We start from the raw sequence: 20039 nt of genomic DNA, 5'->3' as shown, positions 1-20039 counted from the left end.
ACATTAAAGAGTAGAGCTTTTATTTTTACATCCGCAAAGAAAACTCCAAGAGGAAGATAATCTCTCAGGTGATCCAAGAAGAGAGGGAATATGCTCGGACTTAGAATATACCCCTGTCTTTGTCCTGAAGTGGTTGCAAGAAATTACACCTACAAAATTCAAAGAATAAAAGTGTTTTCTTGAAAGACACAATTCGAAGAAATGTATTCTCATTCGTTCAACTCATGTTCTTCTACTTTTCCAACACTACAATTTCTTGGAAATTTTCTTTTTAAATAAACTGTTAAAAGTCTTAGAAACAAGCAATTCTGGAAAGCTGAAAAATTATTTACTTTGAAAAACAACTCTTAATTTCCACCTTTAAAGTTATATCAATGTTATTCTTTTATATGTGAGTTATGTCAATTCGTTGCTAAGCGTTAGAACTGAATCAGGCAAAATGTTTATTTAGTTTATAAATATTTTATCATTTACGACAATAATATCGTGATTTAAAATACTAATAGCAAAATTCCTTTCTTTCAAAAAGCACCTCACGTCTTATAATGGAGCGGAGGGGTCGAATTCCAGTGGCTAAGTTTCGCACTCAGGAAGGCAAAACCCGCAGCCGAAGTCGTGTCCGAGAGCCAGACTATAATGAACAAGATCCAGAGACTGATCTGTTTACTCTCATCGAAGATAATATTGCTTTGAAAGAGGACAATAAAACATTAAAAGCTGGAATCGAAGATTGTAAGTAAACTGATGTTATTTGCACCATTTTTATTTAATTTAAAAATCATTACTCCATCATAGATAAGAAGCTTCAAAATGAACTCTTGGAAGAAAATTCAAAACTTAAAGAAGAATTGGAGAACATGCGAAGCTCTCAAAGTGATTTTGAATCACGAATCAAAGATATGGCTTCCAAACTGACCAAAACTACAACTGAAAAATCGGCTTTAGATAAATTGCATAGGATGAAAATAGAAAAAATCAATTCGTAAGTATACTCAATAAGATCTAGAACCTTATAATTATGTGCCATGAGCGTAGGCTATTGCTAGAACCATATTTTTGTATTAGCAACTATAATATTATTTTTTTTTTCTGTTTAACATAGGCTTACAACTCAGTTGCAATCGCTCCAAGAGAACCAAGATAATCTCTCAACTACCCTTGAAGATTCTATGGGTCTTAAGAATAAGATTTTAAAACTGATTCCTTCGCTGACAAACAATGAAATGGAAAGTCTAATTGATATTGATGATAATTCTCGAACAAGTATATTAACTGGTGCATGCATTGAAAGGCTATTGGATGAATTTGTACAGCTTAAGACCAATTTAGGTGCAGTTGAACTACAGCTTTACGAAGCAAATGAAAAAATATCTGATTTAATGGAAAATGTAACTTAAATATTCATAAACTTGTTTCAAAAAAGTTTAAAATATTTTATTTTTGTTTTTTTTTAGCAACAACATATTGAAGAAGAAAATGAATCCTTACGCTCTGAGAATACAAATCTTACAAGAGTTGCACAATTGCTAACTCAAAATATGAAAGAGAGCGTAGAAACAAGTAAAAAGTAAATTTCAATACAAAAAACTTTATTTGTAAATTCAAATTAATTTTGACAAATATATTTGTATACTCATAGAATGGAAGAAGCTTTAATAAAATTAAAGCAACGAAACGATGATTTGAGCAAGAAATCAAAGGATCTACTTGATGGTCAAGTATCACCACCAACTACTCCAACGACAACTCCAATTACACCATCAACAATCGAACCAATTCAATCAACCGAACAGCCATTCGAGGAACCAAAGGACGGGTTGCCAAGTCCCAATCGAGAACATGGAGAACGAATTGTTGAAATGGTAAGTGTTATTGTTTTAAATGGAATATGTGACTTACATATATTTTGCGATATCGAATAGAATTCAAACGTATCGCATTATTTGGCAAGTCTAGACCTAAAATGAAATTGCATAATTTAAATGTCATTTCTACAAAGAAGTGACTCGAAAGGTTTATAGATATTTTGTATAAAGGTGCCGATATTTAAGAGTGTTTTAAAACAGTTTAGCCGGTTGGGATACTTTCGTGTGATTAACTTACAGACAAATTGTCAGAACTCCGTGAGCCTAGATTAAGAGATAAATGCTCAAGTTTCAATTAAAATTATGAAGATTTATCATGTGTGACAGAAATTTTTAAACAAAAACGTAAAAATCATTAAAAGAACAGTTTTTTGTAGATTGATATTTAAAAAATTAGTTTGAGCTTTCAGTTATCAAAAAAAACAGATGCTTTATGTTGTTGTTTCATCCAACGGCAAGAGGCATGAGAATAAAGCACGTTCTCTCTTTTTTATAATAAAGCTAAGAAGGGTAGTAGAAAGAACCTTAAGAAGCGAATAATTTTACGACATTACCAGATAAATCCCATAGATTTACTATCAGTTTTCGGTTATTACAAATTTTTCTAAAACAAAAGGAAATAGCTGGGGTTCGCTTAAGCTTAAGTTTTGTTCATCAATTAAAACAGGATGTTCCCTTAGGCCCAGTTTTAGAATGTTGTTCACTATGAATAAAACCTGGTTCGCTTAAAATCGAAATAGTTACATCCAAAGTTGATTCATGAATCAATTTCTTAGTTAAGGATCAACTAAAGTAAAATTTTATTCTATGTGGGGTTTTAAATGGGTAAAATAAATCAATTTATTCTTAATCTTAATCACTCCGTGGGACAAAATATTGATTTATTTTCGATTTAAAATTTGGAAGTTTCGGCAGATTTAGCCTTCTTTGCACCAATACTAATACAATTTTTAAGACCATATTTAGCTTGGATTTTGACAACTGTACCGCAATCGTTGACAGGTACATGAAGTTATACTAAAACAATAAAAAACAACTTATTTTTGAAGGAAATCTGGATTTACCCACCGAAAACCCCACATGATTTAACATCTATAACATATTTTTCTATTGACATTAGCCTTTAATAGCGTCATAGTTGTTTACTTTAGTGAAGGTGTCGTATTTGTTTCTTCAAAAGAAAAAAGCAGCTTAAGGTCATTAATTTTGGTTGAAACTTATGGAGAACATGATCCAGTATCAATTACAAAGATAAATCGATTTGCCCGTAAGAAAATGCTCTGTGTTTGGACGACCAGTGTGGTACAGTGTACCTCTAGTTATTAAAACTGTTAAAGGGGTGAAAAACACATTAAAATAATTGAATTTGAAAATATTATTGCGTCCTCCTTAATCTCCAGATGTGTAGACACTCACTCGCAGAAGCAGCCTTTCACTAATTTTGAAGATGTCGAAAAAAATAAAATTTTGTTTGTGAAACAGTGTCTATGATTTGCCTGAAAGATGGCCAAGTATTGAATACAATTTTTGTGAGTCATTTGAGATTAAAGTGTTTCCTTTAACTAATAATCCGGCAAACTTACAGTACTGGTATTTGTTTGCAAATATATGTATATCTACAGTAAAAAGGAGCATACGTTATTCAATAACAGAAATTGAATTATTGCTATATTGTGTTAAAAAGCACAAAAATATAATAGAATAAAAACAAAGGGACCTAACAAATCTTCAGCAAAAGTTTGGAACGAAATTGCATATGACGTCACCAGCAAAACTTCTTACAACAACAAAATATGAAAAAATGTACCAAACTGACTTTAATCAGAATATCAATTCAGTAAATTTAAATTGCGAACAATATAACTAAATTTACTTCCACCAAAAATATTAGGCAGCTATTTAAAATGTCTCTCCAGATTAGCCAGAGTTAACTCACCAAATTGTTTAAGATAACTTGAAGTCAAATATTTTAATCATTTTAATTATCCCAAAAACTTGGTTCAGGGCGAAACTCAGATTTAACTTGTACTTTCCACTCGAAAACTGGGTCTGAGGGATGTTAAATAATATAAAACCGAAACGTTAGGCAACATTTGAAAACTGAATACTCAAGCTGTAGTAATTGTTTATTGGTCAAACATGATCATACATACATACATATCTATATAATTTTTGTTATTTTCCAACAAAAATTTTAATACGACTTTTCAGAAATTAGAAAGCGAATTTCTTCCTAGAGTACCAACGTTAAGACCGCAACTAGTTCTGAAATTACAAATCATTTATATTTATATATTCATCAACATACATTATCTGTTGACTGTTATAATATTAATAGTAATTTTACAATTACATAACATTAAAAACATTTAAAACAATATTCTTAAAACATATTTCTACTCATTTGAAGGTCGACTTTATGATGAAAATATAAAAAAAATATAAAATAAAAACTGATAAAGATTGAGTTTTGAGTTAATTGTGTCCATAGTTCTTCCTGTGATAAGGAATCATAAAGGGAACATCCCTGTGTCTTAGACTCTTCTCAGGAACATAGGAGGCATAGGAGGTTCAAAATCTTTAGATTTTATTCTGCAATTTAGAATGTCTTTTTGAAAAGAACTCTTAAGCATTCAAGTCTATTAATGTGCATCTTCGATCGCCTTAATTTCCTCAAAGCAAAACGCGTGATTTTTTTTTTTTTAAATATTTAATCCTGACAGAGAAATTGACCAAACAACTCTGCAATAATGAAATAATCGGTATTAATAAAGATATGTAAATCGTTTTGCGCTTTAAAAAAAAACTTAACAACGAAATTGCTTAGACATTATGAAACAAGCGTGTTTCGAAAAAGGTTCTAAGGTCTTTTATATCGCTTATCACTAAAAGATTTTGCAAAACCAAGGCTGTAACTGATTAGCATCTTGAGTGATAAGCGAAATGCTTTAAATATTTTACACTAAGAGATACTTAGCTCAAGATGAAAAAATGCTTCAACATCTTTCTTAAATTTAGGACAGTCATCAATTAAAAGTACTGGAAAATATTATTGAAAATCAAATGAAAACATTAGACAATTTGTTAATTTTAAACAATTTGGAATGTCTTTAAGCCTGGCAAAACATACAAAATTGATCATCTTCAATTTTAACAACCTGGGGGCCATTCCGTTAAACGATTCAAGTCAAACGATAGCGTTTTTACGATAGTCTCGCTTCACGTAAGACAATAATCGTCAAAGTGATATCGCCAAAACGATAGAGTTTGCTCGATAGCTGAATAGGTATCGTCTGTCATTGATTTCCAAATACTACTAAGCAAATCGAAATAAAAATGTTTCGGGGTAATTGAGTTTTGTTAAAAAGTGAAAATGAAAACTCAGAAAAAAAAATGAAAATGGTTATAAAGGCAATAAGGAGAACAATCAGACCCTCTATCTCTTCCAACCCATGTATAGGCATATGTAAGCATTTATGTTTTTCTTTCTCACTTGTAAAATAATCTAAGCCATTATATTTTTGTTAAAAGTTTTTCCAAAACGTCTTTATAATTTCAATAATATCAGACATAAATAACATCGTCGGCGGCAAAAAATAAAAACAGTAACAGTTGCAATAACAATAAATACCACAAAATAGTTGATAAATTTGGTAAAAAGCAATTTATTGCAAATTTTCACAACTTCCCATAGACAAAAACCAATTTTTATAACATTTTCAAGTTTTGACATTTCACTTATCTTATACTGAAAACTATAGACGAGACGATAGTGACAAAGTTACGTGAAGCAAATTATTGACGATATGGTTAATAATAATCGTTTTGACGATTATCGTTTTGAAAATTACGGAATGACTCTCCTGTTTACGATTCGATACACATATGTATATGATTTCAATAGTTAATGAAAACCAAGTCTAAAGCCTTTTTTTATACAAGTAATAGGTAAATTTTTAACTCAGTAATAACAAGGACTCGTTCCTAAACAAAGCTAATAAATGTTTATTATACAAGTTAGTGTTAGAAACGGTAGAAATTAATTTCTTCACATAAAATAGTGACATATAGCTCAGTCTAATACTATAGTTTAAGGTGTTTTGTTTTTAATAGAATATAAACAATGAAATAGTTTCGTATTTTTTTTATTGCTGTTTCTGAAAAGAAAGTACAAACGCGTTTATTGTTTTATGCTTCTGCTAACAATTACTTCGTATTCTCTATTATCCATTTATGTATGGAAAAAAAAGATTTAGTTTGTAGTGATGACAAATTTTCTTTAAACATTTCAAAATTAAGAGGATGTTGCCTTTCTTCGACGAACCTAATTTTTGAGCATCCTAATTCTTATGTTGACAAAAAAATTTTGTCTTCAATTTGTGCTCCAAAAACTATTCAAAATTTTAAAACATCATATTTTGAAAATCTGAATTAGACCAGTCTTAGATGTGTTAAATTAATAGTATTTCTTTAAAATGCATATCAGTAGGGCAACCAAAAATATGTCCTAAAAAACTAGTTTTAAGCCCTTAAAATCAAATATATGTCCTCAAAATATATTCTCAATAAGTGTAAAAGATGTTTATAAGAAGCGTTATTTGCTTTAGGAAATTAATTAATAAGAACAATACCAATCAAGTTAACAAAGCAAATTCGTTTTTAAATAAAGAAATGTTTTAATGTCAGCGATCAGTTCGAAAATTTATTAAAAATTTTTGTTGCAGTAAATAACCAACATTTCACTACAAGTTTTTAAAACTAAGCTTTTCCTGTTTGATCGAAAAACACTTTTATACATACATGGAAAAGCGCCGTTCAACGTAACAGAAGTGATCGGAGCGTATTTGAATGCTTAAACTTCAGCAATTGGATATTCTTTAACTACTATAGATTTCTCTCTTGACAAAGCAATTGCAATTATTTTTAGTGACATACATGTTCTATTTTTTTCTTCACTGATTTTGCTAGAGATTGTCTTGACCGCATCAATTATAATTTGTGTGCTGGTATTGAGCGATAAACCTAGTGATTCAATTTTTGAAATTGATGTTACTAGAATGCCATAGCTTGATGCCAAAAAAAAGCATACAAAATCGGAACAATCTTTTAAAAGTGCTTGGCGTAGTAGTTTACCGCTTCGAGCCATATCCCCCATCGCGTTATGATTGGTTGTGGAGGAAGTTCTAGTCCAGGTTTTATGTCTTTAAGAGTTTTCACTCTGGATGAAGATTTTTAAAACGCTTTTTTTCTATTTTCTACAAAGGGGTCAATGTCAGCATTTTCCCTTCTAATTTAATACTCGGTGAAGTCCATGTGCTGGCATGTAACATGCATTATTTTTGAGTAGAAAATTTGAATGGCTTGTGCCGCTCTTACCATATACGGAGCAGCATCTCATAAAAAAAGTAAGATCGAGTCTTTGTTAAAATCTTCACCCAGAATTCTAACCGAATCATCGAGAACCGGGTGATGATGTTTGAGTGATTTGTCATTTCCAGTTGAGGTACATTTAATACAAATGTTTCTTTAGCGAGCGTCTCATGTGGATCCAAAATTCCAATGATAACATTTGCAACATATCTGTTTGCTGCGTCTGTTGTCTCGTCCATTGAAACCCATCAAAGTCGATTTTTTATTTTGTTTTTGATTGCATCGATTGTTATTTTTGTACAAATTGTGTACATATTTTTAGCGAATGGTTGTTTCTGAAGGAATTTTTGTGCTCGGTATATTTTTTCCTAAAAAGAACGAATGCTTTCATTTGCAATTTTGAACAAGGGTATTTCTGTCCCCACAAAAGCAACACACAAATCTCTTTCAAACTCTGTATACTTTGAATCACTCGAAGATTACCCAAAAAACTGTTGCGTTTCATTCTTCGTTAATTATAATAGTTTGTTTTTATTGATTGCCTTTACAAAAAAAAAATATAAATATGCCTTTTCAGTGAAATATGCAAAAATATGCCCTAACAGATGACGTTTAAAAGACAAAGATATCTATCACAGTTTCGTCTTAATAGTGATGTTAACAAACAAAAATGTTCGAACATATTTTTGGTTGCCCTACATATCAGGTAGCAATTATGTGAAGAAAGGCTTTGGTACTAATTTCGTACTTCAAACTAAGTATAACAGGTAGTATCTGGTCTGCTAAACTAAACTAACAAACCCGTTTGTTAGTTTAGTTTTTTTAAATTGTATTAATAAAAAAATGTAAAATATGTATTTACATTAAAAGCCATTGTGCCATTTTTCCTTTGTCGCCCAAGAGCCACCAAATTAACAATGCTTTATTCTTCTGAATAAAAGTACAAAAATTGAAATAAAGTATTAACTTTATATGTCCGTTTCACTTATTTAATTTTATGTATATTATTTATTCAATAAGTCAAAATTTCTTCCAAACATACTAAAAATCTTTTAGGTTTGCTTGAAATCAAAAAGAAACAGTGCTCCACAAAAGTTTGCGTACAACGATGACACATTAAAAAAAAATTGCTCTTGTTCATAAACGATGAGTGATACATTTTTTTGGAAGGTATAGCTCAATAAAATAATGTTCAAGGTTTTGATGTATACTTAATAAACCATTTAAAAAATAAAATAAAAAAAAAAAACAACAAAAAAGCTGTGACAATCGTCCACAAAAGTTTGCGTACAGAATGTTTTACAATTACATTACATACTATTTAAGTAACCGTTATTTTTTTTTTAGTAAAACGGGCTTTGTTTGTGGTTATCACTTGTAGATAATAGTTGTTTGTACTTTTTGTATTCGAAAAAAAAAATCATAAAATGGCTAATAAAGAGGTAAGTTTAAGTGAGCGGCAGTTAATTATTGATTTAAACTTAAAACAAAAAATGTCCTACTCAGAAATATCAAAAATAACTTCAAGAAGCCGGTCAAAACACGGGAAAAGTTGAATCAAAATTAAGATCTGGCCGACCATCGACCAGAACCCTTCAGAACGGCTAACTCGGTAAGCGTACAACTTGAAGAACAAAAACATCAAAGTGCATCCACAAACGGTAAGAAAAGTGATAGTTCAAGGGGGGTTGAAGTTGAAGTCAAGTCATGGGAAAAGTCATTAGTATGTTAATGAGTCTCCAGAGTTATATTTTCCGACGAGTCGAAATGTAACATTTTTGGGTGTGACAGTCGTTTGATGGTGTGTCGAAAACCAAACGATGCTCTTAATCCTAAGTGCACTATCAAGACTGTGAAGCACGGTGGTGGAGGTGTTATGGTATGGGGCTGTATGGCGTCTTTAGGGTCGGAAAGCTGGAAATAATCGAAAGGATCATGGATCAATATGTTTATATTGACATCCTCCAACGATTACTATTTCCAGCAAGACAAGGACGCCAAATATACCGCACATAATACAAGTATGTGGCCGGCATACAACACTCCCCACCTGCTACGAACCCCACCAATGACTCCAGACATACATAAACCCCATTTAGCACCTATGGTATGCTTTAGAAAGGAAGATCCGCATCCACAATATCCGAAATAAAGCTCAGTTAAAAGAAGCCTTATTATCTGAATGGAATCATATAAGCAGTTCTTATACAGACAAGCTTGTAGGGTCCATGCAAAACCGCTTAAGATAGGTCATAAGGCTGAAAGAATATCCGACGAAATACTGACACTAACGTTTTTTTCATAACATTTACAGCAGTAGGTAAGGTACGCAAACTTTAGTGGATAATTTTCAAACTTTTTTTTTTGTTTTAATTTGTTTATTTCTGAATGAACAATATTCTGTTTATTTATGTTATAAAAAATCAAAACCTTGAATATTGTTTAATTCAAATATACTCATCGTTTATGAATAACAGCGGTTTTTTTCAATAATTCATCGTTGTACGCAGACTTTTGTGGAGCACTGTATATTATTTTATGTTTAACTAAATTCGATTGTGTGCTTAAAATATAAAATATTATCTTAAAAAAAAAATTAATAAGAAGTTAAAAATGTTTAATAATTTTATTTTTAATTCCACCAATATAGGGTATGAAAAGAGTTTCGGGCTTTTTCAAACCCTTTCAATCAATATTTAAAAGTTCCTAGAAATCTAAAAATCCAACCCATCTATATTAATCACCTCAGCAATACTCAACTTAACGGTAGGTTATACAAACAAAAATATGTTGAGTGTTCGTGTATCGTGAATCGTCTGTTAAAAAAATCGTGTTTTTGATGCGAACTAAAAACATAATCCATTTATGTGAAGCATTTGAAATATTTTTAACAAAAAAAAATAAAACAAATTTGGTATTGCTTCTTCGAAATTCTGATTCTAATATTACGTTTTTATATGTTCACTAACTATAAAATTAGAAAAGTCTTTGTCTCTGACTAACAATTTGTTTTACGGCTTGGTGTTACTCATATTTGTCCAATTTAATTCTATACTAAAACAAATCCTTTTTCTTTTTTTTTACTAATTTTCCTTTGTAGAAATCTTTAATGGAAGCAGCTATCGAAAAAACTACTAACGACGAAATTAAAACCTTGCACATAAAACTGGAAATTTTGGAAGAGGAATTGAAAAAGGCCCTTGCCCGTGCTGAAAAAGCCGAATCTACCCTTGAAACCTACAAGCGTCAACAATCGAATGAGAATAATATGCAGGTGCAGGCAGCAAAAGTAGCTACCCCATTGATGCCGCCACCCCCACCACCACCAATACCTGCTTCCTTACTATACTCTCCAAATATTTCTACACTCTATAGAAAGCCGAGTAGTTCTACGTCCGCGTCGTCGTCCTCATTTGGTTCCACCTGCCAACTTCATTCATCCCAAAATAATGATGAACAAACAGGAAATGGCAATGGCAATGGTGGTGGTAGTGGTGGTGGCTATGGTGGCGCTAGTGCTGCTGGTGGTAGGGGTTGTGATGCAACAACAAACAGAATCAACGAAAGCTTCTGTAGCAGTTGCAACCATCAAATGAAGCAACAAGTAGGGGCGGCAACAGGTACGTCAACTCTGAACTTGCTTCTTCCTTCACATTCTCACACGACCAAAATTCAAACAAACACAAACACATTAAATTATACAATAACTGTATCTGTAGTCCTTCCACGTTTTGCCTAGCTACTATATTGCCTCACCCTCTCATATTATTGTTGCGCTTATATTATTTCCCTTCGCAAAAACATCGCATAGACATAGAAATATTCATAGTCATAGTCATAGACAACCCCATACCATATCCGTTCCATATCCTTTCATGCAGTACCTACGTCCTACCTATATCCTTGGTGAGCTATTAAGTGTCGAAGTCACATACAGTTCATTATTGTATACATACCGTTTCACATCACTGTTATCATCATGTGCGCACAGATACTGATCAAAGCAAGGACATACATTTATTTATGTATATATGTATAAATAAGTGGTAATTGGACACAGCGTAGGGAGGAGGATGAGGGATGAGGGATGAGGGATGAGGGCTGAAGGAGAAGGATGAGGTTGTTGGGTTGATGAAGAGAATGAGATAAAAGTATGGATGCTTTTTAAGGATGAATAACAGTCGTATTAAAGATTTAATGTTACAGCATTGCCAGATATGCTTACTATTAATTTTAAGCTTAGACATGAGAACTTGTTAGAAGTAGAGCATAAAAAAAATAAATTGGGTGGCGCGACAGTCCGTTGAGAACCAAGGCCTAGTGACTTACAACTCTCAACCATTCCTGTGTGCGAGTAATGTTGTCAGGAATGGAGGGGACCTACAGTTTATATGCCGACTCCGAACGGCTAATTTTGAGAAAGCACTTTTTCATGACAATAGTTACTCTTGGAGAATTTGTCAATTCCTCGCAAGAGGCAGTACCCGTGAAAAGACTTTAGATGACATAGGCAGGGATCGAACCCAAGACCTCTAGCATGACAGTCCAACGCACTAACCATCATGCCACGGGTACCACTAGAAGTAGAGCATACTCTATCTAAAACACTTCTATCTCCTAAACTTTCTGTAGCTTATAAAATACAGCGTGTAGCTTAGAAGTGGATCTTATTTTAAACAACTCTAGCGCCATCTATAGGCAAGTGAGGAATACGATCTTAGTCTTATTATTCGGTTGAAAAATAACGTAAAATAATGATGTCCTTTATTTTTGAAACTTTTGAGCAGTTCGATTAAACTACACTCCACGACAATTTCCTACCATACCGTAAGGCTACGTTCAGACGGCGGCGACTGTTCGATTCAATTTTTTCACGTAAGCGGTTTTATCGAATACGAGACGGCGTTTGACACGAGAAATATTCGATTCGATTTTTTCACGAACGGGTTTTGAGGCGTGGCAGGGGACACAGCACTGTCGGCAGTCAACCGACCATTGTCATCATGGATCCACGTATTCCACTTATTTTTTATTGGTATAGAAATGTTAATAAGAAACGGTTAGTACGTCGAAGATTCTGGGTACATCCTCTTTTAGGGAATGGTCCACAGATTGAAAAACGTTTTGAAAAATTTTACCTAAGCCTGAGAAATTACGAACAGAAATTTTATAATTATTTTCGTATGTCGATGGCTAGTTTTGACAATCTATTATTAAGACTAGAAAAGGATTCTTGTCTTCCACGTATGAATACTAATATGAGGCTATGCATCGGTACAAAAATAAAACTCGACGTAATGAACGTAATGAACGAATTCTATTGTTAGTGTGAACGACACAATATAAAGATAAGCGCTACTAATCATGCATACGATAAAAATACATTCGAGATTTATCGAATCGTAGTGACAAGTTCGTACGGTAACGGAAAAAATTATTTCACGAATACGGGATTTTCCCGCATGGGCTTCGTGTGAACCTACACTTATAACACTCGCTGCCACTGCTCTATTCGATAAAATCCCGTATACGGTAAACGAGAAAAATATAATCGTCTGAACGTAGCCTAACTTTATGTGAGTGGAGGGGCTTTTCGTGAATAATAAAAGAATTCTCATCACTCCAGTATTAGATGTTATTTATGGACATCTCGCATAAAATAAAAATTGTTCAGTCGGTAATTGTTATCGACAAATGCTGGAGAAGCTGGACGGCGACATTTTGTTAGAGGCGCGAAGAAGAGCATAAATACGCTTTCATATTATACGGTCACGGCAAAATGCCGGCGCCGTGCCGTGTAGCAACTACTGCCACTACAGTATAGCTTAGTGGCGTACGTGACGAAATGCATGTTTTCACCTCCTACGATTTTATTCGTGCGGCAGAGTTCGATCAGCCACTTTAAGGCACGATTACTTGTGATTAACTATTTACTTAATTACTTGTGATTAAACTTACAATATATTGTCAAAATGATTGAGGAATTAGATGTAGAATTTTTAATTAATCTCGAGACCAGTGTTGTGGGGAAAAGGATTAGAATTATACAAAGATAGGAATGCTACAAAAAAGTATACTAAGCACAGTAACCCCGCATATATCGTGTTTTACCTTAAGGTTAAAACCGTATAATGTGTAATTAGCCATTGATCCGGTTTATGCCGTCCGGTTTTTTGCCATACGGTCAAAACCGTGTAGTGTGAATCGAGCTTTACTGTTTACAAAATCTTTAAATTAATTTTATTAATTTATAGAATGTCCTTCTGTTCCTGTAACTTATACAGGTTTGCTCATTTTGGAAGGTTTTTTTTTTAAATTTGTCTCTACTAAAATATATCTAATAAAAGCAAACACATGTCAAATTAACAGCTGTCAATTTTGTGGTTTTAGAAAACTAGCGTTTTTTGTATTTTTCAGTGTAAACAGACCTCTATTGAGTGTGTGATGAAATTAAGTTTCATTTCACAGTTGACAATTTGATTTGTTTGGATAATTTGTCAGTGGATTTTTCGAGTTCGCATCTCAAAGTCAACTCTTTTGGCTTAAAAAAGAACTTTCACTGTCAAAAACAGCTTAATAAATTGTCAGGTTCGAAAAATTTAACGGACTTTCTTTCCAGTCAACTGCTTCTTTGAACCTAAATTTATACGAAAGCAATAAGTTAGTTTTTCATATGCAATAATTTCAAACTAGGAACGTTATTCCACTAACCTCTGCCATCATCATGCAAAAAGTTAACAATTCCATCATGAGGTATAATTTTATTATGTAAAGAAATATTACATATTCTTTTTTCATTTTGACAAGAAACCCTTTTAAATAAAACTTTAAATAGAATTGTACAGAAAATATGTAAATAAATCACAGAGAAGGTAATAAAGTTCAGCTTTCAGATGAATGAAAAAACATGAACAGCTGTCATTTTGACATATTGGATTTGACTTTATAGTCTGATGACTTTTTGAGAGTTAAAATCAATTGGAATAATGAGCAGGCTCAGACGACATAAGGAATTTGAAAGTTAGGCAAGTAGTATTTGATTGGCCAACTGTCAAAAAATTATCTTCCAATTAAGGCAACTTTAATGGAAAGTTGACTGGAAAGTTAGTCACGGAAAATCTTTCTAACTTATAAGTCAAGTCTACTTTTATCAAAATGACAGTTGATCATGTTTTTTCATTCAACTGAAAGCTCAACTTTATTCCTCTATGATTCATTTATTTTCTGCACAACTTCATTTAATGCTTTCGGTAAAATAGTTCCTTTTCAATTTGGAAAATAAATAACTAATATTTCTTTACATTACAAAATACAAATCGTGATGGACTTGAAGCGCACCTGAAGAGGGTTTTGTAGACAATAATTTGTCCTTTATGTTGTGTGAACCTGCCCAATGGTATTTACGGTTTAGCGGTTATCAACAATCAATGAAGCTTAGTATACACGATTGGAAGAGCTTCCAATATTGGCCGAACCGTCAAAAATATTCCAATAGCATCCAATTAGGTGACAATTGTCAATTTTATATAAGTGAAAATTGTTTGTTTACAAAGGAAATGTTTATTATGGAAAATCGATTGAAAATTGTAGCCAATTTTTTATCTTCCTTTAATAGTCTGTTTGCACGGTTGAAAGAATTTAAAAGACAAAAATTGATAAACTAATTGGAAGACAATTTGCGCGACAGATGATAGAGAATTTTAAAATTTATTTTAGAAGATTAAATATTAATAAAAATATAAAAAAAGTGAAAAAATAATGCAGCAGCAGTATAATTCTTTTCAATCCTTTTTTTGTATAACTTCTTTTTCGTTATTTCGCGAAACTGTGGCTCTCATTTCTCTCGATTTTCGTAGTTTTCAAATTCTCCAAACTTTTTTTTCCAAACAATTAGTGAACAATCGTCCAATTATTCGAAATTGCTAGAAATTTTGTGTTAAGACGAGTACAAACGATTGCAAGAAGTTGGCCATTTTTTACCAAACATTAATTGGCAATTTTTCTGTCACTTCTGACAGATGAAATTAAATGGGCAGGTTCAGACAACATAAGGGACTTCACTTGCAAGCAACTCCATTCTTTGAACGTACATTTTGACTAACTCAACTAGTTACTTTTTCAAGTGTCATAAACTTCAAACTCAGAACTTTACTTCACTAACTTCTACCTTCAGTTCATCGTCTACAAGTCCGTCACAATTTGCATTTCGAATTGTAAAGAAATATTACTTATTTCTTTTCCAATTAGACGAGGAACCCTTTAACACAAAATAATAAATACAATTGTGCGAAAAATAAATACATAATTGAAGAGTAATAACGTTCAACTTTCAGTTAATTAAAAAGTCATGATCAATTGTCATTCTGACATAAGTTGACTTGACTTCACTTACTTTCCAGTCAACTTTCCAATAAAGTTGCCTAAATTGAAAGGCAATATTTTGGCAGCTGGCTTATCAGATGCTAGAAACTTGCCTTACATGTACGAGTATGTCCCTTATGTTGCCTGAACCTGCCCAATGTTAACATGGTTGGTTCAAAAGTCATGCGAGAAATCTGCCAACATTATAAGATCTTCCAATCGTGTGTGCTTATAGCCTAACTGTGGAAATCCTGCCTTTTGAAACTTATTTTATTAAGAATCATTAAAAATTTCTAATTTTTAACAACAATATTGAACATCAACAACTTTCAAAGCTCTCACTCAATTGGTCGGTTAAATGTATCAGCTTATTAGTTGAAAGTTGATATTCCTTGGAACAAAAAATAGATATCTGTTTTTTAACAATGGTAACACCTTACCACTTCAACACTTTCCATGACATATTGAAGCCATGAAATGTGGCAGGAAATTGAGGAATATTGCGCGCAAACCATTTGAAACCTAAATCCCGTGGATCATTTATTCTTATAAAACGTTGATTTCATGCTTTCCATTTCCTTTTCTCGCCCAACCAAATGATGGATACCAACCACTACCCTATCTCCATCATCATCATCATCGTCATCATCATCCAGCCACCCCCAAAAAATGTCACGTCGTCGTCGTAAGTCGTTCACACTTCACTCATCATCAAAAAGCTGTTTACAAAATATATATGTATGTTTGTATTTTATTTATAAACCTACATAGATATAGAAAAACAAAAACGTCATGCTAACGGTAATTCACTTGCCAACTACCACTCACTTCAACCAAATGATGAAGTACAAGTAGTATTGGCAAGCAAACAAAAATAATAAAAAAACCTGATGCCTCTGACTGGCTTCAGTTTCATGGAGACAGAAAATATAAGAGTAGAACAATTCGGAGTGGCGACGGTGAGGAGGGGGAAGGATTTGAAGCACGTTTTTACAATACCTTCCTAACCTATACTCGCTCTTGAGGACGAGTATTGGTTGCGTGTAAATTATGATTTTTGATTTTTTATCAATCAACTATATCTTTTGTCAAGGCTTTAGGCTTACAAATTTTTTGACAAGTTTTGTAAGGACAAAGTAAAAAAGTTAAGTGCACTAATGCATGCAAAATATTTTTGTAATACATATTTTGAAATGCAATATTTCCTAGTTATTTAGAAGCTTTTTCTTCGAAAATTTAAATAAAATCAGTTACGCCTTAAGCGGAATTTCCCGCAAAACGTTTCAATAAATCCTTTTCCAAATTCGAAATTCGAAGTATTTCGGGAGAGATAAGGATATTCAGTTTTTCAAACTTTTTGCATTTCAGAATCGCTGTTCTTTGTTTTAGAAACCTAGTCGAAGGTGTGTGTGGGTTCTTGTGTCAGAGCTTACATGTTTTTAGAGACTTTCAGAGGTTACTTAAACAAAAAAGTTCTTAATCCATTTTGCTGAATTAAATAATTTAAAAAAAAAAACTCTTAAAACGTTAAGCTCAAACTGTCTCAGCATTTATAAATCAACTCGACGACTGAGACGAATACTAACAGATTTAAGTTTTGAATAAAAAGTCTAGCAGATCTCGCTTTCAAGGTGAAAACTAACACTTTTATGTTTCGCATTTCTAGACGAAAACTTACAGATTTTAAAATCATAAATAAATTGCCTTATTTTATTTAAGGTAAATGAAAATTTTGGTGAATATGTTCCAAATACTTTAATTTTTTTTTCGTCACAACATGCGAAATATGGCAATTAACTTAACCTTATTTCAATTTGTTAAAGTAAGTAAAGTACACGGAAGTTAATGTTAAATTCTTAAAGTTTTCAGTTTCCCAAACCCAAGGAGACGAACGTGGAGCGATCTCAAAAGGTCGCTTAAAACTTTTATAAATTTGTATCGTGTAAAAATTACTTTTGTTTAAGAAACTTACTTAACTGTAAATAAAACTTTAAGCCTAGTACGCAGCTAAAGTGAAACAAATTTTTTAGGAGGTCCCCAAGTGCAGAGCAAAATGAAAACGAAAACCACAGGGGAAAAATATTTGTGGAGAGTTCTGTCAGCTGTCAAAAACAATTGATAAGTTCTGACAGTCAGCTGCTGGTAAACAAATGTGAAAAAGAATTCTATTTATAAACATTTTATTGAGCAGTTAGTACGGCTGAATTATTTTTGTGAAGCCTATGCTCCAACTTCCAAATAGCTTCACTGGCTTTGACCAATGAAGCCAGTTTCTTTTTTTCCTTCCAAGAGAAATCAATTATTTTTTCTTCGGTTTATTTTTTGGAAGTTAAAGTTCACTGCTCGTCTTCATAATTTCTTGAACATCACCAATAATATCTTCAACATCCTGAGTTTCCGATTCAGAAATATATTGTTGGAACACATTAGACAAATCCATTTTATTTTAAATTTTAAATGAAATATAAATCAAAGTCAAAACACCGAAAGTCACGAGTAAACAATTTTTTTTTGTTTATGACTTCGTCATGTCATTTTTGTATGGGAATTTTCGTTTCGCATCAGCAGCGTACTAGGCTTAAAAGGTAAAAAAGAGGATTGGAAATCGAACTCTTACTTAATTCCAGCTTTTGAACTAACATACATTGTATACGGGGCTATTCCACTGTCAGTTTATGTGAAACAATCACTTTTAACAAAAACTTTGCACTTCTGGATTGTAAAGTATCCGTGCAGCTTTCTTTTTGTTGATTCTGAGACAAAAAAAATAATATAACAATAAATTAAAAACAGGTTTTTGAAAATCACGATTTTTTAAAATTTAGTAAAAAAAAGTGAAGGTGGAAACTATTTTTTATTAATGTTACCAATTTGGTTTTTACATTTGTTCCTAGTTTTTTTTTTAAACACTAAAATTAGGCTGCCGCACAGAGACTTTTTGAACTATGCGTATAACATTTTTAGTTTCTAGTAGAAGTTTAACAGCTTTCCATTCTGCTAAAAAAAAACACCCTCCGACATCATCTTTACTCTATAAGGTGCCAGTTATAGCTTTCTTTGGGTTTCATCATTGAAACTAATTACTGGAATTTTGTTGACGGGTTGGTTATAGTTTTCATTAAAAATTCCTATAGTTTTTTTCTGTATGGAATCAAGCATTTCAGTTGACTATTGAAAGGAAAACTGACAGGTGAAAATACAAAAAAATGGAACGCTTCATTGGAACGATTATTATCAGCTGTTTAATGAAAATTATTTCATCATTGAAAAAAAAAAAAATAGAAAATGAACTAAAAGAAAAGTTCCTAATTAAATTTGTTTAGTAGACATAGGGCCCGATTTACAGGTTCAGAGGCCTCAGGAGAATAAAGGAGCGGAGATTTTCAATAGATAATTTATTGTGAAATCAAGTAGATTCCCCGGGTTTTGATCAAATAATAGAAAAAAGAATTTTCTAAAATTAAATTTTAGGGTTAACAAACTGAACCGAGCTTTTTTCGCCGAAAAACCGTTGATGATTTCGTTGAAATCCAGTTCTCGGAGTAAATCGCTTTCAATGCTCAAGAGAGAAAGCTTCGATATACGGTTTTGTCCCATCATGGTTCGAATCCTAATTTTCTAATTTTTATTTTTGAAAATGAGCGGTGTCCAGTGGAATTTGTTACCTTCAAAACCAAATACATTCTCAATGCAATTTCGAGGTTTGGGTATGTAGCTCTGAAATTTTGATTTTCAAGAATTTGGTAGTAAAATAGTTCCGGCTATTAATCTGTTTCATAGCCCTTTTCCTTTTTGTATAAGTCAATCAAAAACACAAACTGAACCAACTCTTTACCGAGACTAGGCTCTAAATCATCCGGATGCACTTTCACCAATGCCTCTGCTGCAGCGTGCAAATTTTCGGCATCCATCTTCTCGATGTGATTCAGGAATCCAAATCTCGAACGTACAGCTAACTTGTCAATGATAACTTGTCAATCACTGGGATACAGGCGGATACTTTGTATTTTTCCTTGTGTGACAGATTTGCGTCTTGTGTTTTCCCGTGATGGAGCGGATTCAACCTCACATTTCTCGTTCTGGTGAGGGTGCGTGATTTTACAAAATTAATCAGTATGTGATATTTTTTTGGCTGCTGCCAATTCAATACTAATTTTCGGGTCTTGGAACATCTTGTTTGTAGCGTTGAATCGCTCCAAAATATAGTTCCAAAATGTTGCAAACAAAGCAGTTTCGAGGCCACTCATCTCCTGTAGAACGTGCGTTGCTTCATTCCTCACGATATCTTTTTGCTCTTTATTGGAAGATATGCTGGTTAGAGCTTCTTCGATTTCCGAATAGCCGTTGACTAAGGCTTTCGTAGCTTTAGCTCGACAAGGCCAACGAGTGTCGCTGATCTTTCAAAGAATTGATGGATGATGGATGATGGATGGAATTAGCAGC

The 20039-nt window shown here is 32.7% G+C and overlaps 1 protein-coding gene across 1 annotated transcript in view; it reads left to right on the top strand.

Annotated features, from left to right (window-relative positions):
- Nucleotides 1-20039, top strand: part of LOC129943078 (shootin-1) — a 109202-nt gene that overhangs the window by 49123 nt on the left and 40040 nt on the right. Inside the window, exons 2-7 of the mRNA XM_056052296.1 lie at nt 530-732; nt 796-982; nt 1103-1388; nt 1455-1567; nt 1640-1862; nt 10336-10855. Of these exons, the coding sequence (XP_055908271.1) occupies nt 546-732; nt 796-982; nt 1103-1388; nt 1455-1567; nt 1640-1862; nt 10336-10855 (1516 nt within the window). The 5' untranslated portion in view covers nt 530-545. The remainder of the gene's footprint in view (nt 1-529; nt 733-795; nt 983-1102; nt 1389-1454; nt 1568-1639; nt 1863-10335; nt 10856-20039) is intronic.

Source organism: Eupeodes corollae, chromosome 1 (assembly GCF_945859685.1).
Source record: "Eupeodes corollae chromosome 1, idEupCoro1.1, whole genome shotgun sequence".
Taxonomy (NCBI): Eukaryota; Metazoa; Arthropoda; class Insecta; order Diptera; family Syrphidae; genus Eupeodes; species Eupeodes corollae.
The sequence above is the reverse complement of the archived record's forward strand: the minus strand, read 5'-3'. Positions and strand labels throughout refer to the sequence as shown.